A 23,611-nucleotide genomic window follows, 5' to 3' on the forward strand; every position below is an offset into this window, starting at 1 on the left:
TTGGGGTCATTAGATGGCCAACTGGGTTTGTAAATGTCACTTCAACCCACACATCATGGCACTGAATTTGGACTAGCAGCATTCACGTCTGATGATACCTATCTTCTACATTGAAATTCAGCTCAAGTGAAAGCCATGCAGGAAATGCTGAAAAGGATGAAAGAGGAGGAAGAGAGGCAGAAAGCCGAAGAGGAGGCAAAGATTCAGGCTGCTGAGGAAGCAGAAAGACAGAGATTAGAAAAATTAAGACTGGAGCAAGAAAAGAAAGAAAGAGATAAACAAAAGAAGAAGGTACATGTATTTACAAGCATTGGTATTTCTTTCCATCCTTGGTTTCCGGCACATTGACCCAATAGAGGTAGTATGGTACACGCCATAATCTGTCCTCAACTAAACTTACACCATTCTCTTTCAAAACCAGTGATAAAATCAGGGAGATACCGAGCAAATTTTTGAACCAGGGAAGCACATTATGGTATCAAATATTTACCCACATTTGAAATTTAAAAATGGGCTATATAGCTATCAGGAAAATTTAGATTATCAATCTTCCTAAAAACACAACATTTACTGCACAAGCTTTGAAATGAGTTCCGACAAGCAGTATGCCAACAAGTATTACCGAAATTTTAGGCCTCCCGCAAACTGTTACTGCAAATTTGCCGCAAGCTTTGCAGTAAATTTGCAGCAAACTATTTGCTGCAAATATGCGGGTGGTTCATTTTTCAGATGCAAATTAGGTTTCTTGTGAACTTGCTGCAAATATGCAGCAAACTCCCTGCCGCAACGTTGCTGCAAACTCTTTGCAGCAAATTCGCGGCACAATCCTTGCAGTAAACTTGTGGCAAATTAATTTGAATGTTACCGAAAATTTGCCGCAAACTCCATACAGCAACTATTTTATTTGCGCTGACCATTGTTTCTCGTGAAACTGGTATTTCAGAGTTTAGTTGGATAAAACACATCTTGTGCTGTCCACAGTCGGCCAATATATAAATATTATTTTTCCAACTTAACTCTGAAATACCAGTTTCACAAGAAATAATGGTCAGCGCAAATAAAGTTATTATAAACAAAAAGATGACAGAGAAAAAAAGGTTAAATTCAATTGTGGTACAATTTATTTTATATGCCATGTTCATTTCATGCCACATAAGTGTCATGACCATGTCAAGATTTTCTTTTGACTTGAGAAGTTTCATGTAACATTTACATTACTGTCAAAGGCTGCGATTTGGCTTTCTGTTCTCTGAATTTCTTGTCCCTTTAGTGTACCAGCAATGGATTCTGAAAAATATAAATCGTTCAGGGAAGAGTGTAAGTCTTTACCGTTTGACCAAACATTGTAAATTTCATGAAAGAAATCATAATTATTTGAAAATGAGACAAAATCAAGTTGAAAAATTGAAGCAGAAAATGCATAAATATTCATGATCGAAATTAAATTAATAATGATTAAAATGTCCGACAGCGGACAACTCGCCGTATGTTGTTTACATACACGACGGCGACAATCTGCAAAAATCTCAGCACTTACTGTAAGTAACTGTTGTGAAACGAAAGTGAATTCAGTATGAATCAGTACTCAACGAAAATTTATCTTTCGGTAAAGATTGCAATACAACGATTACAGAACATAATTATAGCGATCGATGTACAGACGAACGGTACATTGACTTACATTTCTGAACGGCTCGCAGACGCTGGACGATTCCCGGTTGCAGGTCTCTCCGTGCTGTGTGTAACTGTAAATACCGTACTTAGAAAATATAGTCGGCATATTTACTGCCGCTCACGTTCACAAATTTGGAACTCCGCCTGTCCCTGGTACTGTATACACGTTTTTGCAACACTGTGATATCATGTGGCTGGCGATTCCATAGAAAGATCACGAAATTGTCCACTAGATAACTCCCTGATCACAAGTACGTATACAGCCGACACTGGCCGATGGTACTAAAATCTAACTTCGCGCCGATCAAGCCTCATGACGATAACGGAAGTGCGATCTATAAATCATTACGCGATTGATAATGTAGTCCCGTTTTTAAATGCTAGAATTGACTCTACATCTGCACCAATCCGTTATATTTCATACTAAATATAGCATTTAATTTATTAGTTTAATGAAAATGGTTATATCATAGAAAGACTAAAAAGAGAGTAAAAATTCTTTCAGCACGAAGAATCAATATCAATGCGCGAACTGACCTTGATGAACCGTGACCGGAGAGTGTAAACATGTCGGCTGCTCGCAGCTGATACACAGGACGTGTTGGAAGTGGCGCATTGAATTTGCGTACAGCGACTCGGGACGGAGTGTAATCCTAAACCTCAAATTTGTGCTCGGCAATACAACTCTAACGCTGAAAACATGGACAAAAGCCTTTTACCTCGACCCATGTTATCACAAGGCGAGATTTTGTCAGCGGCATCGATGGGACAGACTGTAAGCTGCAGTGCATTGTACGTACCGTATACATGTACTATATTGATGGGATGAATAGCTTGGAGCACAGCCACTACTTTGCTTGGAGGTAGTAGCGGAAACATTACTGTACAGATTTGCAGTAACAAAAGTCTACGACGTGTCCTTACAGACCATCATCAAACGCACATTTCGTTCGAAACTGTTTGCATTTTAGTATCATTCGCAGAAAATACAGGGTGTAACTTGCAAGACAGACAAGTCCCTGTTTCAAAAATTTGTTTCCCTAAAAATTCAGTTTTCGATCCAACCATAATTTACCCAACCAGATTGTCAAAGGGCACTTTTATTACATCATGTCACTACAGTATATACTATAGATGCACTCTATATCCATGCAATGCTTTCACCAGCATAACTGAAGCTGTTCATTATCTAGCATTACCAGTTATTATAATTTAAAAAGTGGATTGTCTGTTATGAAATAAAGGAACATAAATATAATTTATAAATGAAAGATCAAGTTATGTTGCTTACACATGACTGGTCAGGAAGTGCAACAGTACTCAGTGTGTAGTGTGTACTCCCTGGTAATGAAATAGTGGGAAATATGTCAATCATGTGTTGCTGCATATTTGCAGCAATAATCTGGTTTGCCGCAAATTTTCAGCAACTTAGTCGTTTACCGCAAATTTGCTGCAAACTGACTTAAGGGTTTGCAGGAGGGTCACATCTACCTGCAAACTTCTGCAACTCCTTCCTGCAAGCTATATGCTTGCTGCATATTTGCAGCAAACTTACGGCAAATTTGCAGTAGAAATAATTTTCGGTAAGGGAAAGTATTGAAAAAATTTATGGTCCAAATATCTGTGCCCTAGGGTATCGTACCGTAAATAGTTGATGGATTCACACGTTTTGCATGTCTGGCTGTTAGATGTACCGTACTTCAGGTCCCACAGTTTATACTTAAAAGAGGAAATGTGTTTGTGAAAAAATGATGAAAACTTGCCACAGTCAGATAGCTTGTTGAAATTTTTACAGTTTCGAAAGTTACTCGAGTACCCATAAAAGTGATAAGCTGTGAGTAGCTCACAAGTAACAGAATGCTTACTGGTTCTGCATACATTTTGATGGTTAAAAATTGCACGTTGTATGATGAGCAGATGTTGTATGCATTTTAAGTCTTGTCTCTGTTATGTTCCTGCCTCAACACTAGTGTAGGGCATGTGCCAATTTAACTGAACAGTGCTCGATAATATCTGTGACATGCTCACCATCTTACAAGAAGTGCCACAAAGCAACGTAAAAATGCACTGCTGCAGTGATTTCCTCTCAACTCTTCACTTTTCTAAGTGTAAACATTTCGTACAAAAAATACACTCATCATACAGGTGTGCTTTTAGACTATTAGTGTTTACTGTTAATTTGTTATATTTTTCATGAAGCAGCCGGATAACATGGGAGCTTTCAATTTGTCTTTCGTAGGAAAAAATAGCAAGACTCAAAGCAGAGGGAAAGTACTTAACAGACAAACAGAAGAAAGAAAAGGCCAGGGCTGAAGCCTTCCTGGCAGCCATGAGAGACCAAGGTTTGATCATACCCAGCAAAGAAGAAGGAGCGGAACCTGTCAGGCGACCTCCAAAACCTGGCAGTCGCAGAAGACCAAAGCGAAATAAAGAAGGTATACTGAACATGCCAGTAATTGTGTATGACCGAGAGAAAATTCATCCTGCAAATTATTGTGCATGTACAAAAGCAAATATAACTTGTCCTAAATAAAGTCAATGTAGGCTAAACAGTCACTGTTCCTGATGGTGGGTAATAGACGCTGTTATAGAATTCAGCTTGGGTCACTTTGCATTGCAAGACATAAACAACCATACCTTTCTGCTCACTGCCAGGTGAAAAGAATGAGCATAAGTATAGTATGTCAGTGTAAAACATTGAAAAACTAGAAAAGCTGAAATCAAGTACATATTGCCTTAAGGTGTTTACTGAAAAGACAGGACATCATGATCAAGTTCAAGTAAAAACAAACAATCTACATGTTAAACAAACAGACACTCATGGTTCATTTGAACTTCAAAACATTTAATAGTGTTTTATACATATGCATATGCCTGAACATGTACATGTATTTACATATCTTGTCTCTGGGATAACTGCAGTATATCATTGATGGTATTTTTAGTTTCTATGAGTATGCCATCTTTTCCATTTTGATCTTACAGAGGAAGAAAATGTTGAAACACAAAAAGAAGAGGAGGTCGAAGGTACGGAACAATCATCCTTTGTCATATCAGTTTCCATACTGTAGTCAGATTCAAACCCTCAACTTACAGTTGTCAAAACAATTTCAGTCACCCTTGCACTGTTTTGGAAGGAAGTCAATGTAGACATGCATCCCAGTAAGATGCTCGTAACTGTATTTTCATCAACAGATTCCGATATTCTGCATTCTGTTTTGGTTTTTTTTCTCAGCAGAAGAGGCTGCCAAGGAAAGTATTGAAGCAGAGGAAGAGACTAAAGAGGAAGAGAAGGATGAGGTGAAAGATGCTTGGGATGATGATGACGACGATGATGATGTCAAAGATGCTTGGGATGATGAAGATGAAGAAGAGGCAGAGGAGAAAGCAGATGTAGCTGACAAAGGTGAATGCTCACATCTACATAGTGTTTCAGTCATAAATATCATGGAAAGATAATTATCCTTCACAGTCGTACTTGTGCTCACAAACTTTACTGGTTAGCAATTATTTTTGTGGTGTAGGAATGAGTCCCATGATAATTCTGATATAATTTGTTTCTTTTCAAACATGTTCATGTTTGTTTTAGAATGGTCTCCCTGCATCCAGATGCTATTTTAATGCCAGTTATTCTTTCTGCTCAAAAGAAATGTTAGAGATCATGTTCTTTAATATCATTTGGCAATGCATCTCAGCTTCCACAAGTGGTGTAGTTATGTTTCCTGTCCACAGTGACAGACATCAGTTTTGAAAGCCTTACATCATTGTGAGTTTTCAGTTACATTCATTGCTGTTTGTTTTACACAGGGAAAACAAAGGCTGAAGTTGTCATCAAAGCTAAGGATGGAAAGGATGAAGAAGACAAAGAGGAAGAGGAGGATAGTGATGAAGAAGATGAAAGTGATGAAGATGAGAGTGATGAAGAATCAGAGGAAGAATCGTCAGAGGAAGATGAGAAACCTGAGACAAAAGTCAAAGAATCACCAGAAGATAGAATTAGGGTTAGGGCTTTTCTTTTTATCATAAATTTCAGCACATGCCTGAATAGCATTTGCAAAAGTCCATGTTAAAGAGAATTCCCAAAGTAGCGTTATAATTTTCTGTGATGACATGATGTTTATTAAGAGTAGTACTGAAAAGATTATGTAGCATTTTATTTAAGACACAAGGATTCAAGATATGCCTACATCAGTGTTTGATACGAATACATTATATTAGATTGCCGGCGTTCAAAATCAACATTTCTGTTTCATCTGAAGTTAACTCAGAGTCTGTAATCTCTTTACACATTGTTATAATCTTTGATAGTTAGCCTGGGAAGAAGCTGTAACATATCAAAAGGGTTCCAACATTTGTTTGCAGGAGAAACAGTGTTGTCTTGTAATGAGATTTCGTAATCAATAATCAATGTCAACTACTTACAGAGACGACGTGTTGAGGCCGAAAAGAACAGAACAACTGATGACTTGAGATCACCAGTTGTATGCGTGCTGGGTCATGTCGATACAGGCAAAACAAAAATCCTTGACAAGGTAATGATCCATTTAAGTCTTGAGTCAGTTTTGTATTTAGTGATTAATAATGGTGCTGGATAAGTGGCCAATGGAAGTTTATTTATTGTAATGAACTTGTATCTGCATGTACATTTGTATGTTGCAAGTCTTACATAATTCTTACACAAATTGCATGTACATCTGAAACATGAATTTATTATAAGTTCATGTAATGTAATACACACAATGAAGTAGCAGTATTTTATTCAGTTTTAGTGATATTGTAATCTGACAACAAAGCCAAACTGTTGCGGCTCAATAACTGTCAATAGGGCACAATCTGAGAATCAGCCATTCATCAAACTCAATCTGTTCCTTTCTTGCACAACGGTAAAATGTGGAAATTTGGGTCTGAGGATCACGCTCATGTAAGAAATCTCACATGTTCTTGTGTAACCTTCCTTAGATCCGGCGCACCCATGTGCAAGACGGTGAAGCGGGAGGTATCACACAACAAATCGGTGCTACAAATATACCAGTAGAGGCAATACAAGAACAGACCAAGATGTGTCGACAGGTAGGTTGCAAGTCACACACGCCCAGTCAGTTCATGATGTGGTCTCCTGTGAAGTAGGTCAAGGAGACAGTGAAAATTGTGAATAAAATCATGTAAAGTTAAAGATACTTGCCCTTCAACTTGTCCTGTGACTCTGTAATGTGCACCAATTCCATGACGTGCTCATGCATCTGAACTTAGTTCTGGAATTTTCCAGTGTGAATAAAACTTCAGACTGTAGGACAGATTCTCTCATTAAAGACACTCAGTATGCATACATGCTATTTCTGAGACATTTTTAACAACGTTACAGCTTACATGAAAAAGGTTCAGCTAGCAAAATATGTGTTTCTGAAATCTCAGAACAATATCCGGTTTTCTCTCACAGTTTGCCAAGAATGAAATCAAGGTTCCAGCCTTGCTAGTGATTGATACACCGGGACATGAGTCTTTTAGTAATCTACGTTCTAGGGGATCATCACTGTGTGACATCGCCATTCTGGTGGTGGATATCATGCATGGCCTTGAACCACAGACAGTGGAATCCATCAACCTTCTGAAGAAAAGGAAAACACCGTTTGTCGTTGCGCTTAATAAGGTGAGATGTTTACAGTGTTACGATATTTGAAAAAAACACTGCTAGTGAGTGGTTTGATGACAGCCAATATTGGCTTGGTAATATGGGTATTGTTTTCCACGGAAATTTTATGAAACTTGTCAAATTGCTCTCTTTTCAAATTTGACAAACTCAGTGGTCAACTAAGAGATACAGTACACAGCTGACAATGCGAATATTCCATTCGGTAGTCACAGGGGCCAGCCATACCCTCATGGAAGTTCCATTAAAGTCCTTGATTTTTTCAAGCTTCCTGGAAAGTCCTGGAAAAGCCTTGAAAATGAAATTGAGGCCTGAAAAGTCCATGGAAATTGTTAAGCCACCCTTGATTTTCGAAATGACGAGATAATTGGTGATGATGTCATAAAAATGAGATATGTAAAATAATAAATAAAAATTAACTGTTATAAAAAATTATAACTGGAAAATTATAGTTCATACCTCAAAAAGTCCTTGAAAATTGGTGAAAAGATCCTTGAATTTTATGTGACTTTGACTGTATGGACTCTGTAGTCATTGAAATGAGCACAATGTCTAGAAATTTGCCACTTGTGTTATTTATTTGCATTAAAAGTCTATGCAGAATATGACATAGTTTTTTATTGAAAGTAATTCATCTGATCACATGGCTGTAGGAACAAACTGTAAAGGTATCTGCATCCAAATCTTCCACTACGTAGGACCAGTATCTTACTGAAAACAAGTGGGATATCCTGAAGTCAGGTTATTGTATAAGGTGGAATCTTTTCACTCCAAGTGTAAGTGAAGCACAATGATTTGTATGGAGCCCAATATAGTGAATGGCCAGTATTGGAGTTTAACTCAACTTCTGACTCAAGCCATTTCCGAATAATGCTGTGAAGATTTTCCTTCTTGCCTCCGTCATGTTCTATCCTGTAGATTGACCGTCTCTTTGAATGGAAGAGCAGCCCACACGCGGATGTTTCAAATGTGATAAAGAAACAGAAACCAAACACAAAGATAGAGTTTGATGAGAGGGTCACCCAAGTCATTACAGAATTTGCTGAGCAGGTGAGTGATCAAATCAATAAGCATTGTACCCAAAACACACATTCTACAGAGGGTTTTGGATGTTTGCCTGGCATTCTGGTCTACATTGTACGGGTAGAGTCAGGGCTTGCATCGTGTCACCACAAGGCGTGATCTTCTGTATATTCTTGCACTAGACACTATGTTTTTGCAGTACAGATGAGAATATGTTGTTACAGTAGTCCCTTTTTTTTTCAAGGCCCAGGAACGATTTTGAAATTGTTGGATGCTTCTGTAGTGTGCTTGTTATGACCACCGTCATCTAGGGAGGGAAATTTAATTACAGTGATTGAAGAACAGGGGTTATATTTTACAGCTTGTCAGTCTCAACAAAAACACAGTTTATCACACACAAAATTCCAGATATTCACCCTAATCCTTCCAGGATGATCACATTGAGATGTCAGGAACAGATTAACAAGGCTGTGCAATTCATGCATTTGTCACGTAGTGTTTTTCCCACATTGATGCATTTGAATTATAATCCTGGCACAAGACGGACTTTGTAGACAAGGCCGTATCAGAATGTAAATTAGTCTCAGAGTTACCATCACTGTAATGGAAATGTCAGTATGCTATTGTTTTCTACAGGTCCTTGACCTTCGGGATGCAACCCTAATTCATGGCAAGTTCACATCAATAGGCACATGTACTTAGCGTGGCCCACATATGAAATTTTCAGTTGATTTCACCATGGTGATATAAATGGAAAGGATTTTTTATTATTGTAACTTTTACTTTTTAATGTAAAGCACATTACAATGTTTTATTATGTAACGAGCTATTTGAGAAATTAAGATTATGTGTATTTTTAATACACCTGTGTTATTTTTGTACAATATGGATGTTCTATCAACTCAGAAACATCTAATTTCAGGGTTTGAATGCAGCGTTATACTATGAAAACCAAGACCCTCGTACATATATATCTCTAGTTCCCACGTCAGCTCATTCAGGAGATGGGATGGGAAACCTTATAGCATTGATCACAGAGTTCAGTCAAACTTTACTTGCCAAACGACTGGCATTTTCTGAAGAGTTACAGTGTACAGTTTTAGAGGTAAGTGCATTATCATGGATAGATCCGTGAAAATATGCGCGCCATATTCCTCCCCGCAATATCATTTTACAACCTTGTATCAAAATAAGAAAAGTTGGCTCGAGGAAGGCTACAAATGTCACGGCTCAAGGTGAAGCAGTAATTCACACCGCTAATGTACAAAAACATATTGTCCCACCTTCTAGGCCCAGGGGTGCAGCTGAACTTTGTTTTCCTCTTGTCTGTCAGATATAGTCTCAATCTTGTTCATTTTCAGCAATGTTTTCGCCATGATGCACTTGTAGTATGTTAATTTTAACTTCTGAAAACCAATATTATTAGTGTCACAGATGAAATTGAATACATTTGTATGTACGTGTTTATACATGTAGTTGAAATTAGGACAGATCATTGAAATTTCCACAGAATCATTAGCAAATACAGGTAACAGATACACAATCGAAAAGTTTTAGCCCAAATGAGGTACAGCTATTCCATTGCCTTATCATTGTGTTTCACTTCCCTGATAAAAATGAAGACATGCGTGTGGCTGCACACTGAAAGAATATGATACTTTCATCTGAGAGTGATGGAAATTTTCTGCTTGCAGGTCAAGAGTCTGCCCGGTTTAGGCACAACAATTGACGTGGTTTTAGTTAATGGTAGACTCCGGGAAGGGGACACTATCATAGTTGCAGGACAGGAAGGCCCCATCGTCACTCAAATCAGAGGTCTTCTCATGCCAGAGCCACTCAGAGAACTCCGAGTAAAGGTAAGCCATGCCTAACCAAGCAGACATTTGAAGGCATGTGCTTCTCGTCATATGCAACTTTATCTATTGAAAGTGTGATTTTTTTCCAGCTTCTAAATACCCAGTGGCACTATTTGGAGATGTTCATGTCACTGTAACATGGTATTGTGGGTCATGAAGTTCCTTCATTGTGCAAATCTGGTCGTGAAACAAGTATTATACATGTTAGTAAGGCTTAAGCTGTTCACCCCCAATTCCCTGTAAACAGATCCACACTCACCATTGATAATAATGGGTTTGGGTGAAACCATGGCAGTGAAAGGGCAAACCTTGTTCAGGTAATATCATTTAGGATCAGTATCTAAATTAAGGTACCCAGGGGATCATTGGCACACACTGCTGTGTCACAGAGGTCATCAGGTCATGTCAGTGAAATTCACTTTATTTGTGCATGTCCTATCAAAAGCCAGTGAAAAATCATGTTAGGTATAACTTTTAATTACTCTTGAAATTGTAAAGTCTGTTCAAATACGTAGTAAAGTATAATTTTGCATCACTGGTTATAACCAACTTGACAAGAGATGAACATGGCAGAAAAGGGGCCAATGAAAAAGTCATAGGGTAGCCACACAGTGAGATGACCTACGGTGCTAGATTGTCAGTCAGCGAGATATCACTACCATATGAAATTTTAACCTTTTGGTGCATGGAATGCTGCTGGTGAAGGTGCTATTAAAAATTGAATTTGACTTCTTTCTTCCCTAGAATCCGTACAATCACTTCAAAAAAATCAGAGCATCACAAGGTGTGAAGATTCTAGCCAAAGAACTAGAAAAGGCCGTGGCTGGTACTCAGCTTCTGGTTGCCGAACACCCAGATGAGGTGGACGTGTTCAGGGTAAGCTTTTCTTTATTCAGTTTATTAATGACAGAGGTTTGCCTGAAATGACAGAGGTTTGCCTGAAAAGTTACGCTGGACATTAAATGGTTCAGGAGGTTTGAAATGATTACTAGCAAACTGCATTTGACTACTCATTGTAATATGGATGATATATTCCGAGATGGTGGCCTTATTCTGTTGACATCATTTCAAAAAGGACCTCTTTTCAAGCTGTTCAAACTTCACAAGACCTTGCGTAGCTGTGTTGCTCAACAGGCCATTTTGTCATAACACAGGACAAACTTCAGATTACTCAGCACTGAGGATTGCATAAAAGTCACTAAATCAAGTCGTGTGAGTGGAACTAGTTAGATTCCTTACTTTCATCAAAGCTTGACCCGTGTTTGCAACTTTTCCTTTATTTGTGATTTCGAAATGAGCAGAAAACAGTCTATTCATTTAAAGCTTTTACCCAAAAGTGGACTCTATTCTGATGTTTCCCTCCCTTTGCTCATAGTAAACGTTGAGAGAATGTTTTTTATTACTTTTCAAATTACAGGCTGAAGTAGAAGCTGCTCTTGAAGATACCCTGAAGTCGTTCAAACTTGCTGACAGGGGCGTCATTGTCCAAGCCTCAACGCTGGGTTCACTTGAAGCTCTTCTAGAATTCCTTAGGACCTCAAAAATTCCTGTGAGTCAAAATCTACCAGAGTGAAAGAAAGTTAATGTTAGTATTGATGAGAGCGAATGCCATGTCTGCACTTGCAAGGCAGCCATACTTGCTTTCTGCACAGAAAAAAAAAGGGGGGGGGACCAACTTGCAAGCTACATGTAACTTCTAACAATTGAATGACTTACTGTTTTGGAAATTATCAACAATAATATCTCCTCAAGAGTTAGGTTATTCTCCATAGTTAATCATCATCTGGTTTGACTCATGTAGGGTTTAACAGTGTCAACAAGAAGTATGAGTATTGGAAATTATTAATTCAACGAACAGAAACAACATTAAGTCAAACATTAAGATGGCAACAGGCCAAAATTCATTCTTACCAATATCATATAGCGAGCCAAAAATATGACAAATTGCGTGAATAGAGGATATCAGGATAAAATGCCTCTAAACACTTTCAGTGCACTTGTATCAATATAATACATTTGACAAATGAGACTTATTTCTCGGAAAAGGACATTTTTATCAGCTACTGACATTTATTTATACATGTTGCTAGTTATCGTGTTTGTCTGTAAGTTTGTACATGTAGCCTAGTGAATCGATCTTTCAAATAATCAATAATATAGACAGCTTTCTTTATGTAAGCTCCAGAGATGTAAAATTTTGAATACAGGTGTAGCAATGGAAATGAGTAATCACAGTGTAATACCAACATGTATCCATTCAGCCAGCATCCTCAGTGTCTTTTTCAGAGTGCGCAACTGCACCAATCCCCTATTTAAACAAATTCCCCCTTTAAAGAAACATAAATGTGCCACGTCCCCCTCTACAATGATATCTTGAGATACTGATATACACAGAATATTGATAGAGGCATCCAGCACCATGACTGCTTGAAATGAAAGACCATCAACTGGAGTTTGCCTCCAGATTACAAAAGTGTGTTTGAACTTTATTACTAATGATGCATCGAGTTTGAAGGATTTGTGTGAGCTTCTTATATATCAAACATTTTCTATGTGGATAGGAGCAAGAAATTGAAGACTGTCTTTAATTTGATATTTGATCCATGCTATATTAAACCTTAATTTGCATAACTCAAATTTGCATAATTTATCATGGTCCCCTCAATCAGAACCCATACCCAAATTTTCAAGCAGAGGGGAGGCTCCAGAGGGGGCATCATTTCCCTCCCCATGAGAGAAAACAGGAGAAAACACTGCATCCTAGCAATATCTCAGCTCTGCTTTCTAACAAACTGTGCTGTATTTCTGTCTTACAGTATGCTGGTATAAACATAGGACCTGTCCATAAACGAGATATTATGAAAGCCATGGTTATGTTGGAACATGACACTCAGTAAGTAACGCGTATATGTGTAGCTGTGTTGTGCTAGGAGACTGCAAATATATCAGCGAAGTTTACAATGTAAGGTTCTTCAAAGTGGTCCATGAGTACTGAGGAAGAACTTTGAATGTTGATTTTCTGAAAAACGATATGTTTAAAAATTGTAAACTCTCTTGAGTTTTTATGACCTCTAATGACCAATTTTAAAACGGAAATTTAGTGTACAACCTGCAAACGTTATCATACAGTGGATTTATGGTAAGGAAAGAAAATTGCAATAAGACAACAGTATTTATAATTCCCAACTCCTGACCAAACTACTGACATGTGTTAGTTATAGGGGCTCTTACAGTTCATAAATTTGATATAATTTCTTCCATCGCTCTCCCATTGGCATGTACATTGAATGAAAAGCATGCTGTGTGGGCTAATAACATCCAAAGACACAAATCACTGTCATGTTTATGTACTTTTCCGTTGCAATGCTCTGTTCCTCAATGAAATAATCAGTGCTTCAATCAAGGGGCTTGCTAACCTGTTCACAGTCAATTTACTATAATTAGGTCCTTGCTGACCATTGATAACTACAGGTTTGGGCCAAACCATTGTGGTGAAAGGGTATCTCTGTTTCAAACATTGTGGTGAAAGGGTATCTCTGTTTCTATCTTTCAGATATGCCGTCATTCTGGCATTTGACGTAAAAGTCGAGAGGGAGGCGCAAGAATTGGCGGACAAGGAAGGAATCAAAATCTTCCAAGCTGATATTATTTACCATTTATTTGATAAATTCATGCAATACAGAGAAGATCTGAAACAGAAGAAGAGAGAGGAGTTCAAGCACATAGCGGTGTTCCCCTGTAAATTACGAGTCTTACCTCAGTTTATATTCAATAGCAGAGATCCAATAGTTGTAGGAGTTTCAGTGGAAGCTGGGATTGTCAAACAGGGAACCCCTATATGTGTGCCCAGCAAGGAAGTAAGTCTCAAATTCTTTTTTTTTTGTTTCATTGAAGCTGTAACTTTTGATAACATATTATTTTTTACCAGAAAAATGGTATATTTTTGTCTACAACTCTTCAGAAAGTATGTTAAATGCAGGTATTAGCCTTGGCAACACTCTGTATTGTGTACAACAAAACTTTGCAGAATATTAGTTTTAACTATTTAACATTCCATAACGTACAATGTATATGATAAAACCTTTGAAGCCTCTTATGGATTTTGTAGAACTTGACTGTACGGCGTGTGGGCCTTTGCATGCTCAGGCTTTTCCGCCATACAACCAAAGTCCACAAACCCCATATCAGGGCCATTAGGATTATTACTTGTTAGGTAGAGCAAAAATACTGAAAAATGTGCCAAAAGTTACAGCTGACAGAGTTTTAACAAAGTAATTTACCTAGCCTGTATTCTCAACCTGGAATCCACCAAGATTTTTTTGTGATGAACTTGCCATTGAAAGATGTATCTACTAAATTCAAAATCAGATGTCATCAGTAACATTTGATGTTCCACTCAAGCAAACTATAAGTTTGAGACTAGGCATAATTTTTTTAGAGCAAGAAAGCGTATCTTGAGAACAGAACAAAAGTACTGGAGAATTCAACAAAAGTTCTGCTAATGGAGTTTTAACAACATTAAGTATTTTAATTAACGCCGGCGTCCTTTTCCCTGTTTTAGTTCCTTGACATTGGGATTGTCACAAGTGTGGAGGTGAACCACAAAGTCATAGAGAGTGCCAGGAAAGGGCAGGAAGTGTGTGTGAAAATAGAACCTCTTCCCAGTGAAGCACCAAAAATGTACGGCAGACACTTTGACAACTCTGACCTGCTAGTCAGTAAGGTAAGGCCAGGGCTGCCAAGCATTCAAGTGAGGAAGCGAAAAGATATTTTTTGCACAGTTACATATGATTTCAAACTCTATCAGAGAGCTGTGGCCTTAGTGACTATGACGTGTTGTCATTGAGTATTGATGGCCTCAATATGAGGGAGAATGTTCAGTGGGGACAGTGCCTCTGAAAAGTGTGTACGGTCAGAAAATCATACACAAGATCTTATGCTTACCTTTACTTCTGCTCATCTTGTCATCAAAAAAACTTTCACAGCGCCCTCAGTGGCCATGCAGTGTGGCCCTCAAATACTTGACGATTTAAGCCCCCATGAAGCCCAGCTTAGCAAAACCAACAGTGCTGGTTTTGCCACAGATGGCCTTGAGGCTGGTTATGAAAGCCAGATCATTTAGGAGATGTGTAAGTCCGAGATTGTAAGCTACGTAGAAAACCAGAGGCTGCAAGAGAACCTATAGTGAGAAATGCCATAATTTTAAAGAAAAAAATATGCTTGTTGTTGACAAAATGTACTATTGCTTGCTTATCTTTGGTGTACCACACATCAAACACTGATATAAAATCTGAGAGGACCAGAATGTGAACTCTAGACTTTTCTCCTTGTGATTTGCAGGTGAGCAGACAGTCCATTGATGCTGTGAAGGATTGGTTCCGTGAAGATTTACAGAAATCCGACTGGCAACTTATGATTGAACTCAAGAAAATCTTTGAGATCATCTGAGATGTTTGTGTCTTTGGAGCTGGGTTACAGGATAATGGCCATCTTGGAAACACAAAAATCAACTGAAATCATGGACATACATGTACCAATGAAATTGCCAAAACCGTTTGATTTGTTTGGATGCAGTCTTACTCGAGCTTTTCTTTTCCTTTAAAGATTCCGTGGAAAGGTGACAAATTTTGAAATATTACTAAAAACAGATTGAGCCTTCCAAAAACTATTTATTTTCAGAGCTTTGTTATCTGAAATGCCTAGATTATATAAAGGCTCATAGCATTAACCAATCAGCTTCTCTGTGACATTAGAAAGGTTTACTGATTGGTCAGTAGGAGATACAAATTTACCAATAAGATAAGCATTTTTGAATTGCCTCAATTCACCTCGGATATTCCAAACTATCAGAAATAAGAATATTTTTTCGCTTTCAGTGCATGAACTGACCAGGCTTCTGCCACTTTTGACGCTGTATCTTTCATTGTTACACAGTAATCAGGGATGGCATTGTCCATCCCATCAGGGTACAAAAGCTATTTTTGAAATTTTATTGCGGAAAGCAAACGATCAAAGATGCAAGCTAGAGTACATCGTACATTGGTGGGTGAATGGCCTGTTTTTGAAGGACATCCAAGTCCCGGCATGTCTTGAGGCTGGAACCTTGTCCACATTGCTTTGGAAACAAGAATTTCTCAGTGAGCAAAATGCTTAATTGACAGGTTGGCAGTGAGAGGCCTATGTTTTGGATGTGTCAATATCTTACATTTAACCTGTTCACCCCCAATTCCCTGTAAACAGGTCCACAATCACCATTGTTAACAATGGGTTTGGGGTCAAACCATGGTGGTGAAAGGGTTAAATCTACCAAAATCTGAACACCTGATACACAAGTTACAGTCACTGCGGTTAAAATCCTACTCTGCCCTCTCATCTCACTTTCACTTTTTTCCTTGCCACTTTTGATTTTTATCATTTTGGCTTGTTTTGTGTTTTTTCCCCATTGAATACAAAACCCATGTCAGGATATGCAGACAGGTTCAAGGGCCCAGATAACTTCCGGTCACAATACAGACACAACAATTTTTCAGTGATACATTTCATACATCCTAGCAAGTTCAGTGCAATCTGTTCAGAAGTCTATGAACCTGTAAGTGTCCCAGTGGTATAATTTTCTGATATTTCAAAAGCTATGCCTCAGGCTTCAAATATACAGTAAAAAGAACAACAAGGCTGCTTGTTAAGAACTTGCGTTAATATGAACGTTTCAATCCTTTTTTTTCGTGTTTGCTATTTTGTTTTGATTTGAAACCTTAAAGACTTTTATTTGTGTAGCACTTCACTTGTCTGCAAGATTGAAGGAGGGATTTTGACGTGGCCATGGTTTTTCTGACATTATGAAACTTTGGATAGGATTCTCCAGATGTCATTGTGATAGATGAATGTTGCAAATGCAAGAGTGTACAGATGTGGTGTCAGAAATAAAACTGAACATTTTTCAATGATAATTTGTATGTACTGGATTTATTGTTTAACGCAATTTTGCATATTATAATCATCTCTATAGCATGACTCTCACTAAGAATGGCCCACCAATAAGCATCTACATCACAAGCCACTAATCGTACACAATAGCCGATTCTCAAGGAAATATTGCAAAACCTGTGAATATCTACAAGCCTTTGTTGGACTATAATGCTTCAGGGTTTGCACATTGAATGATCTTTTAACAAATTTCTTGCATATAGAAGAATTCATACTGTTGAAATCACCCCAGCAGTGCTTTTGCATAAGTATGGTAACATACATGTAGTAACATTTTCTGTTATTTCACTAATATGACTGCTTTATGTACTGGGAAACTTACTAACATTGCTTTGGAAACTCTGAATGGACCATTGCAGCTATTTAGTATTATTGCTAACTTTGCAAGCCAGCAAAAATCATTTCCAATCTCATTTAATCACATGACGGGTCGCCTTCTCCAAGATGTATGGAATATTTGCAAAGCAGTCTATCAGTTTTGTTAGGTTGATCTATGATCATGCAGTCATGGTTTTCAGAGTCTATTTCCATGAACATCTGTAGATGCGTAGCAGTCTTCAGCCCAGTGACTGGCACGGCCACAGCGGTAACAGGCACCAACAGTCTTCCTTGAGTCGTGGGAATCCATACTCATCCCACCTGAATAGGACTTGGCATAGCAGTCTCTGGTAGCGTGACCAGAGCGACCACATCGCCCGCAAGTTGGCGCCGCCTCTGTGAAAAAGAAATAATGGTTACTTTAAGGTAGCTCGAAGACAGATTTTCGAACTCTCAAACTCGTACAATATTCTTTTAGCTTACCACCTGTGGGGGCTCATTTTGAAGCTTACATTGTGAATAAAGTTTCACCGGCTTGGTTTTGTGAAAATCAGGAATTTTATTTTCCCCATAGAGACACCGTGGGGATGGTGACCATGTTGAATAGCGTTGATCGCGATTTTGGATTTGTTACTAAATATAGCTGCACTCGCGCGACTTTCGGACAAATATGCTGAAATTCGGACAAATTTTGTTGTTGTATACGCGGCTGCTGTTGCAGCTTGTAGTCTCAGTCATCAATTCATACGAATAAGTGTGACGCTAAATAGCCATTCTAACACTCGCAGGTTTCATTTTCGTCGTTTATGCGGAAAATGCGGAGAAATGTTTATTTATGCATATTAATGAAGAGAACAGTGATGTCATTTGCGATCAGCGCTATTGTAAATGTTGGGAAACATGAGTAATGTGTTTCTCTAGTACCAAACTTTGCATGGTGACTCCAGAATAGCGCTGTTCACGGTTACAGGTTTGTTACTAAATATAGCTGTACGCGCGCGACATTGGACACGCAGCTTGAAATGCGGACAAACTTTATCAATGTTGCATGCGTGGCTGTTTTTGCAGCTTGTACTCTGAGTCGTTAATATGTTTTTTAGTATTCATTGTTACACTAGCAGTCACCCACTGAGATGTATTTTCGTCGTTCTTGTATGCGTAATTTTCAAAAGCGTAATCTAAAAATGCGGACAAATATTTATTTTTGCATATTAATGAGAGAACAGTGACGTAAACTGTGAACAGTCCTATTATGTTATTTATTTTGAAAGTGAATGGTTTGAAGTTTGCTCAAAGAAAGATTGAGCAAAATTTATGTATGTCTTCCATTTTCGTGGTGCAAACTACCATTAACGCCGGCTCAAAAAGGACATGGATCAGGATAAGAGCAAAGTTTGGGTGGACGGTTTTAGTTCATGGCCCTGCATAGTGTGTTGGTAGCGGCTGTGATTGTTTACATTATCTGCATAATCTGTTATGCTTAGAATTAACCCTTTGAGTGCCAAAGTCAACTTTTGTCTCCTTTATAAAATGTACCTTCGTCAGTTTTATCAGATTTTTGCAAAAATTTGGATGAAAAACTTTAGCCAATTCAAATGTGATGTACATTTGGACCAAAATTATAAAAAAATTAAAGAAAAATTCATAAAAATTGATAAAATGTTGCACTAAAATTTTGGCGGGAAAAAATACAGTGCTGAAAGGGGTAAATAGGTACAGCCTTTGTTACCCGATTCCTTTCAGACATGTTATGGCCATACTCAAAAGAAAGAAAAAATATCAATTTTATTAAAGGGGAGCTAGCTAAGTGGATTTTGCTGAAGTTCTGAGGTCCTGTCAATGTTCATTATGAGAATTATTCAGCTACATTGGCCACCATATGTACATAGCCTGAACGGGTAGGTAAGTCCGTGCAATCAGATGGCCAATTTTTAGACAACTACGGAATTAGCACTGTACAGTAGAAACTCACCAGCTGCTGCTCGTTGATGATGATGATGATGATGATGATGATGAGACCTTTGTCCACTCCTGGTACTCCCACTGTGTACTGTTGTTGGTCCAGAGTAAGAAGACCACTGCTGCCCTCCACCACACTGGTTGCTGAAGTGGCCAGGCTGTCCACACTTAAAGCATCTCCCGGAATCATGCAACACCATCTTCTGCAGCTGTGCTTTGGCGTCTTGGTCTAGATGCCGTGCTGTCCACGCCGAGCCACGAACTCGGTCAACTCCCTTGTCTGCCATCAGGGTCAGGGTCCTCTCCCTCTCGTACGCAATTGCCTCATTCTTTTGGGGAAACTGTTTGACCTGCCATGCAAATTTTTATGAGATCATGATACCATTGATGCATACATCCAATGAATACAAGTCCAATTACACAACCAGTTTAAAGTGATCAACAGTAAAAATTTTGTGGTCCAAACTTATTATTTTGGTAATTCAACCACAGTTACTTAATACACAGAGAAACCGGGCATAAAATGTGAATTGTAAGTTATATATATAAACCTAATAAACTGATGAGAATTAAACGAGCTTCACCACCACAATGTTGGACATCAGTGGAAAACAGAAAAGATTTCAATTATTTCCCAGTTGTGTGAGAAGTTATATGTAACATTAAATGTAAATAATTGTTGCTTTAAGATAAATATGTACAACTATATTTTGACAATTATTGTATACAAAATATATAGGAAGTCAACATTGTCCATGTAAAGCTGAAAACCACGTGTCATTCTTCCTATGATCACAGATGCATGTACATTCAAACCTTGGAAGGAGCAATATTGTGTCATTAGATAGGTAATCAAAAATTGTTGTTTATTCTGTTTGTGTGGCAGAGCATCAACCCTCCAACTGACTGAGGTTTAATATATACTGTATACTTTACCTCTATGCATTTTTCCATTGGATGTTTGGCAGTGAAAGGACATTTTCCACCACTGTGCTCTGCCAAGCGTCTTTCAATATCCCGTGTAGAGCCAACATAGTAGTTTCGCCCTTTCAACTCAAGGGTATACACAGAATACGGCATCTATGTAATAGCATTGTGAAAAAAAGTTGCGTGAAGAACAGCATTCATTGTATGCAGGGCTACTGTCCGACCCAAATACCCAGGCAAAACCCAAGTTTCAGTATTGCAGCAACTCAGGGTCAGAATGTACCTAAAAGATGGTGAGTTCTAGACTCTGCCAATACCACGGTTGCTTTTTCCAAGTCAGTCCTTGATAGTTGAAATGATCAGAATACCCCTTTGAACCCTGATACTATGATAGATAATTTTCTTAGAGTGTACAGCTACAGCAATGCGAAATTGCAAATGAGATTGTTTACTTTAGTAATGACATCATCTACACTCTTTTCCCCAAAATTTTCATGTTGCTTCAAACTGTGAGACTGTGATGAAAAAGTAAGCTGCGGATCCGTAGCCCTACCACTCCCTTTGCTGGTTGTGTTGGGGTAGTGGGGCACACAACCAGCAAAGGGAGTGGTAGGCTACGGATCCGCAGCAAGATGAAAGTAAGCTAGTATAAAACTACAAACACTACATTGATGTTCAACAATTTCATCACTCACTACATATACGGTGTCAGCAAGGCACACTAGACCAAAAGAAGGATTTTCGGGAGAAAAATTGACTCCCTGATCAGAGTTTCTCCCGATATGGATACTTCTGTTGACAGAGTAGTTCTGCGCAATTTAATAGAGATTTGCTCATCTGGAAATTTGGGGTGGCCGGCAGGTTTACCATTATTCCGAAAAAGTTCACCATTGCTTTCTTTGCAAATTTTCACATTACATCTGCATGAAAAATGTATTTCTACAGTGTGGATCAACTCCATTTGTACTTTTTAACGTCAAAGTCATGTCCTGGAATTCAGTCATTAACATTTTGAAACTGTTACACATTTTGGACAAATTCTCCCAATCGGGAGATTTATGTCATTTTAGAGAAAAACTCATCATTCCAGCAGCTTTTGTCTGTGACTGAGTGTCATGTTGAGACTGTAGTCTCATCTAGCTGCAAAATTGTAGCGCTACGATGAGGCGGTCGGTAATGGCGGCTCCCCACAGGGAATTGAGTAATCTTGTAGTTGTTGTTGTTGTTTTTATTGTTGTTGTTGTTGATGGTGATGATGATGATGACGATAATAAAAAATATTAAGAAACATTGTGTCATTCCTTGCTGTTGTTTGTCGATATTGTAGATAATTGTAAAAGAAAACTGTAATCGTGAATACAAAACGACGTAGGTCGCCCAACATCACTCCCATCCTATTATACAACCAAGGGTGGAATCGAGATGCCCCTGATCAAGGCTCATCACCACCTTCAAGGCCCAGAAAAAACACCCCATTCACGAGCGATCGATGGAAATGTGCTATCATAGGCACTGAAATTTATCTCACTGACCTAATTTGGGCTTCACTTGAACTACCGACCTGCAAACGAGTGGAAAAACGGCGATTTCCAAGTCGTACCCGGTCAAAATCGATCACATTTGATCAGCAGCCTTTACAGGGCCCCCAATTGGTCAATTTAAATGCCCAGTGACGAAAGCGCCGTCACCATCGACCGGGAAGTTCAAATGTGATCGATTTTGACCGGGTACGATTTGGAAATCGCCGTTTTTCCACTCGTTTGCAGGTTGGTAGTTCAAGTGAAGCCCAAATTAGGTCAGTGAGATAAATTTCAGTGCTTATGATAGCACATTTCCATCGATCGCTCGTGAATGGGGTGTTTTTTCTGGGCCTTGAAGGGGGCTGATGAGCCTTGATCAGGGCATCTCGATTCCACCCTTGTTGTATAAGAAGACGGGAGTGACGTTGGGCGACCTACGTCGTTTTTTATTCACGATTACAGTTTTCTTTTACAATTATCTACAACATCGACAAACAACAGCAAGGAATGACACATTGTTTTTTAATATTTTTTATTATCATCATCATCATCATCACCATCAACAACAACAACAACAACAACAACAACAACAACAACAACAACAAGATTACTGAATTCCCTGTGGGCTCCCAAGTAGATCTGTGTAGATAGTGATATTGATACTGATATAGGCTACATTTGACTGGGAGGAGTACCCACTAATGCGAGAACCAGGGATTGAGAACGGCGGCTTTAAACGACAAGGTTTAGTTCAGTGTAGTGTTTAGTCTTCAGTAGTGATAAATCGGTACGACCAAATGCAGTAATTATGTAGCATTTCACATCAACACGCCTGGTCCAGTGGGATGCGCTTATTTTGACTTCTACAGGGCCATCGGCATTGTAGCGCTACTGCCAGTAGTACTGGTGAGCGAAGTCGCAAAAAGCAAAAATCACCGACCGCCTAGCGCCTCACCGCATGCACCGTAGTGCTACAATTTTGCAGCCTATAATCCTGTATCCATCAAGACAAAACTTAAAGTTTGTAAACTACAAAATAGACTTACAGTTTTCGGCAACCGATTGATTCCGATGTTGAACGACTTTATAGTCAACGTTCACGTAAGGACCGAAAACCGCTGGATGGATGGCGACGACAACACACTTCGAGCAAGTGGGTGGAAGTGACTGGTAAACCAGATTTCCCGCCGACACAGGGCGGAAGTGATGTATAGCTGTGAGAAGAGTGGGTGTGACAACAGTGATATTTGATCAGCACAGACGTTATGCAACCAGTGTTTGTTAATCCTTGAACTGTGTAGGTATTTTTGCCTTACCACACTTCGTTGAACTGTACAGGTATTTCTGCCTTACCACACTTCTTAAGTGTGTTTTTGCGCAATATTAAAACATTATTATTTTTTCATCTATCATTTAAATAATGAGAAGTCATACGGTCACTAAAGAGTAAAATCCTAGAGGGCCTCATACAAAGGTTTGGTATGATTGGCCAAGGCGCAAAACACGGGCGCTCGAAATGGGCCGAGATATTAGGGCGACATTTTTTTATTTTTGTGTTTCTCATCTCCCGACCGACGGTAAATTTCAGCTCCGACATGAAAATAAAAAAAAAAACTTTTTTTATTTGCGCCGCCTCTGAGGCGATCATCCTAGCAACAGCACCACCATCTTCAAATTGTGAGATTGCAGCGACTCAGAAGATT

At 38.7% G+C, this 23,611-nt stretch overlaps 2 protein-coding genes and 1 long non-coding RNA gene across 6 annotated transcripts in view; 1 reads left to right on the plus strand and 2 right to left on the minus strand.

Moving 5' to 3' along the window:
- Nucleotides 1-17,147, plus strand: part of LOC139131601 (eukaryotic translation initiation factor 5B-like) — a 29,076-nt gene extending 11,929 nt beyond the window's left edge. For 2 of the 4 annotated variants that reach the window (XM_070697718.1, XM_070697720.1), the window contains exons 9-25: nucleotides 122-291; nucleotides 3,914-4,109; nucleotides 4,660-4,701; nucleotides 4,910-5,080; nucleotides 5,482-5,675; nucleotides 6,099-6,206; nucleotides 6,634-6,744; nucleotides 7,112-7,321; nucleotides 8,240-8,371; nucleotides 9,267-9,449; nucleotides 10,039-10,200; nucleotides 10,945-11,076; nucleotides 11,618-11,749; nucleotides 13,017-13,093; nucleotides 13,754-14,057; nucleotides 14,762-14,923; nucleotides 15,541-17,147. In XM_070697718.1, coding sequence (XP_070553819.1) covers nucleotides 122-291; nucleotides 3,914-4,109; nucleotides 4,660-4,701; nucleotides 4,910-5,080; nucleotides 5,482-5,675; nucleotides 6,099-6,206; nucleotides 6,634-6,744; nucleotides 7,112-7,321; nucleotides 8,240-8,371; nucleotides 9,267-9,449; nucleotides 10,039-10,200; nucleotides 10,945-11,076; nucleotides 11,618-11,749; nucleotides 13,017-13,093; nucleotides 13,754-14,057; nucleotides 14,762-14,923; nucleotides 15,541-15,648 — 2,594 coding nt within the window. In that variant the 3' untranslated portion in view covers nucleotides 15,649-17,147. The remainder of the gene's footprint in view (nucleotides 1-121; nucleotides 292-3,913; nucleotides 4,110-4,659; nucleotides 4,702-4,909; nucleotides 5,081-5,481; nucleotides 5,676-6,098; nucleotides 6,207-6,633; nucleotides 6,745-7,111; nucleotides 7,322-8,239; nucleotides 8,372-9,266; nucleotides 9,450-10,038; nucleotides 10,201-10,944; nucleotides 11,077-11,617; nucleotides 11,750-13,016; nucleotides 13,094-13,753; nucleotides 14,058-14,761; nucleotides 14,924-15,540) is intronic. The other 2 variants (XM_070697721.1, XM_070697719.1) reach the window with 1 other exon arrangement.
- On the minus strand, nucleotides 1,099-1,745 carry LOC139131603 (uncharacterized). The gene is made up of 2 exons (XR_011552162.1): nucleotides 1,682-1,745; nucleotides 1,099-1,287 (listed from the first exon to the last, which is right to left on the minus strand). It is a non-coding gene; the product is annotated as an uncharacterized lncRNA (long non-coding RNA).
- LOC139131602 (uncharacterized) lies at nucleotides 17,148-23,113 on the minus strand. The gene is made up of 4 exons (XM_070697723.1): nucleotides 22,955-23,113; nucleotides 20,398-20,541; nucleotides 19,475-19,811; nucleotides 17,148-17,898 (listed from the first exon to the last, which is right to left on the minus strand). Exons 2-4 carry the CDS (start codon nucleotides 20,539-20,541, stop codon nucleotides 17,699-17,701), a joined length of 681 nt encoding a protein of 226 aa, XP_070553824.1. The 5' UTR covers nucleotides 22,955-23,113; the 3' UTR covers nucleotides 17,148-17,698.
- Between the last annotated feature and the right edge of the window lie 498 nt (nucleotides 23,114-23,611).

The sequence above is a fragment of the Ptychodera flava genome, chromosome 4 (genome assembly GCF_041260155.1).
Source record: "Ptychodera flava strain L36383 chromosome 4, AS_Pfla_20210202, whole genome shotgun sequence".
Lineage (NCBI taxonomy): Eukaryota > Metazoa > Hemichordata > Enteropneusta > Ptychoderidae > Ptychodera > Ptychodera flava.

What these genes read in the sequence shown, in the direction of transcription:
- LOC139131602 (XM_070697723.1), bottom strand. Translation starts at nt 20,541, where the DNA reads ATGCCGTATTCTGTGTATACCCTTGAGTTGAAAGGGCGAAACTACTAT. An exon ending in CAATGGAAAAATGCATAGAG is followed by an intron (nt 19,812 to 20,397) that starts GTAAAGTATACA and finishes TTTGCATGGCAG; the next exon opens with GTCAAACAGTTTCCCCAAAA. An exon ending in TCATCAACGAGCAGCAGCTG is followed by an intron (nt 17,899 to 19,474) that starts GTGAGTTTCTAC and finishes TCTTTTTCACAG; the next exon opens with AGGCGGCGCCAACTTGCGGG.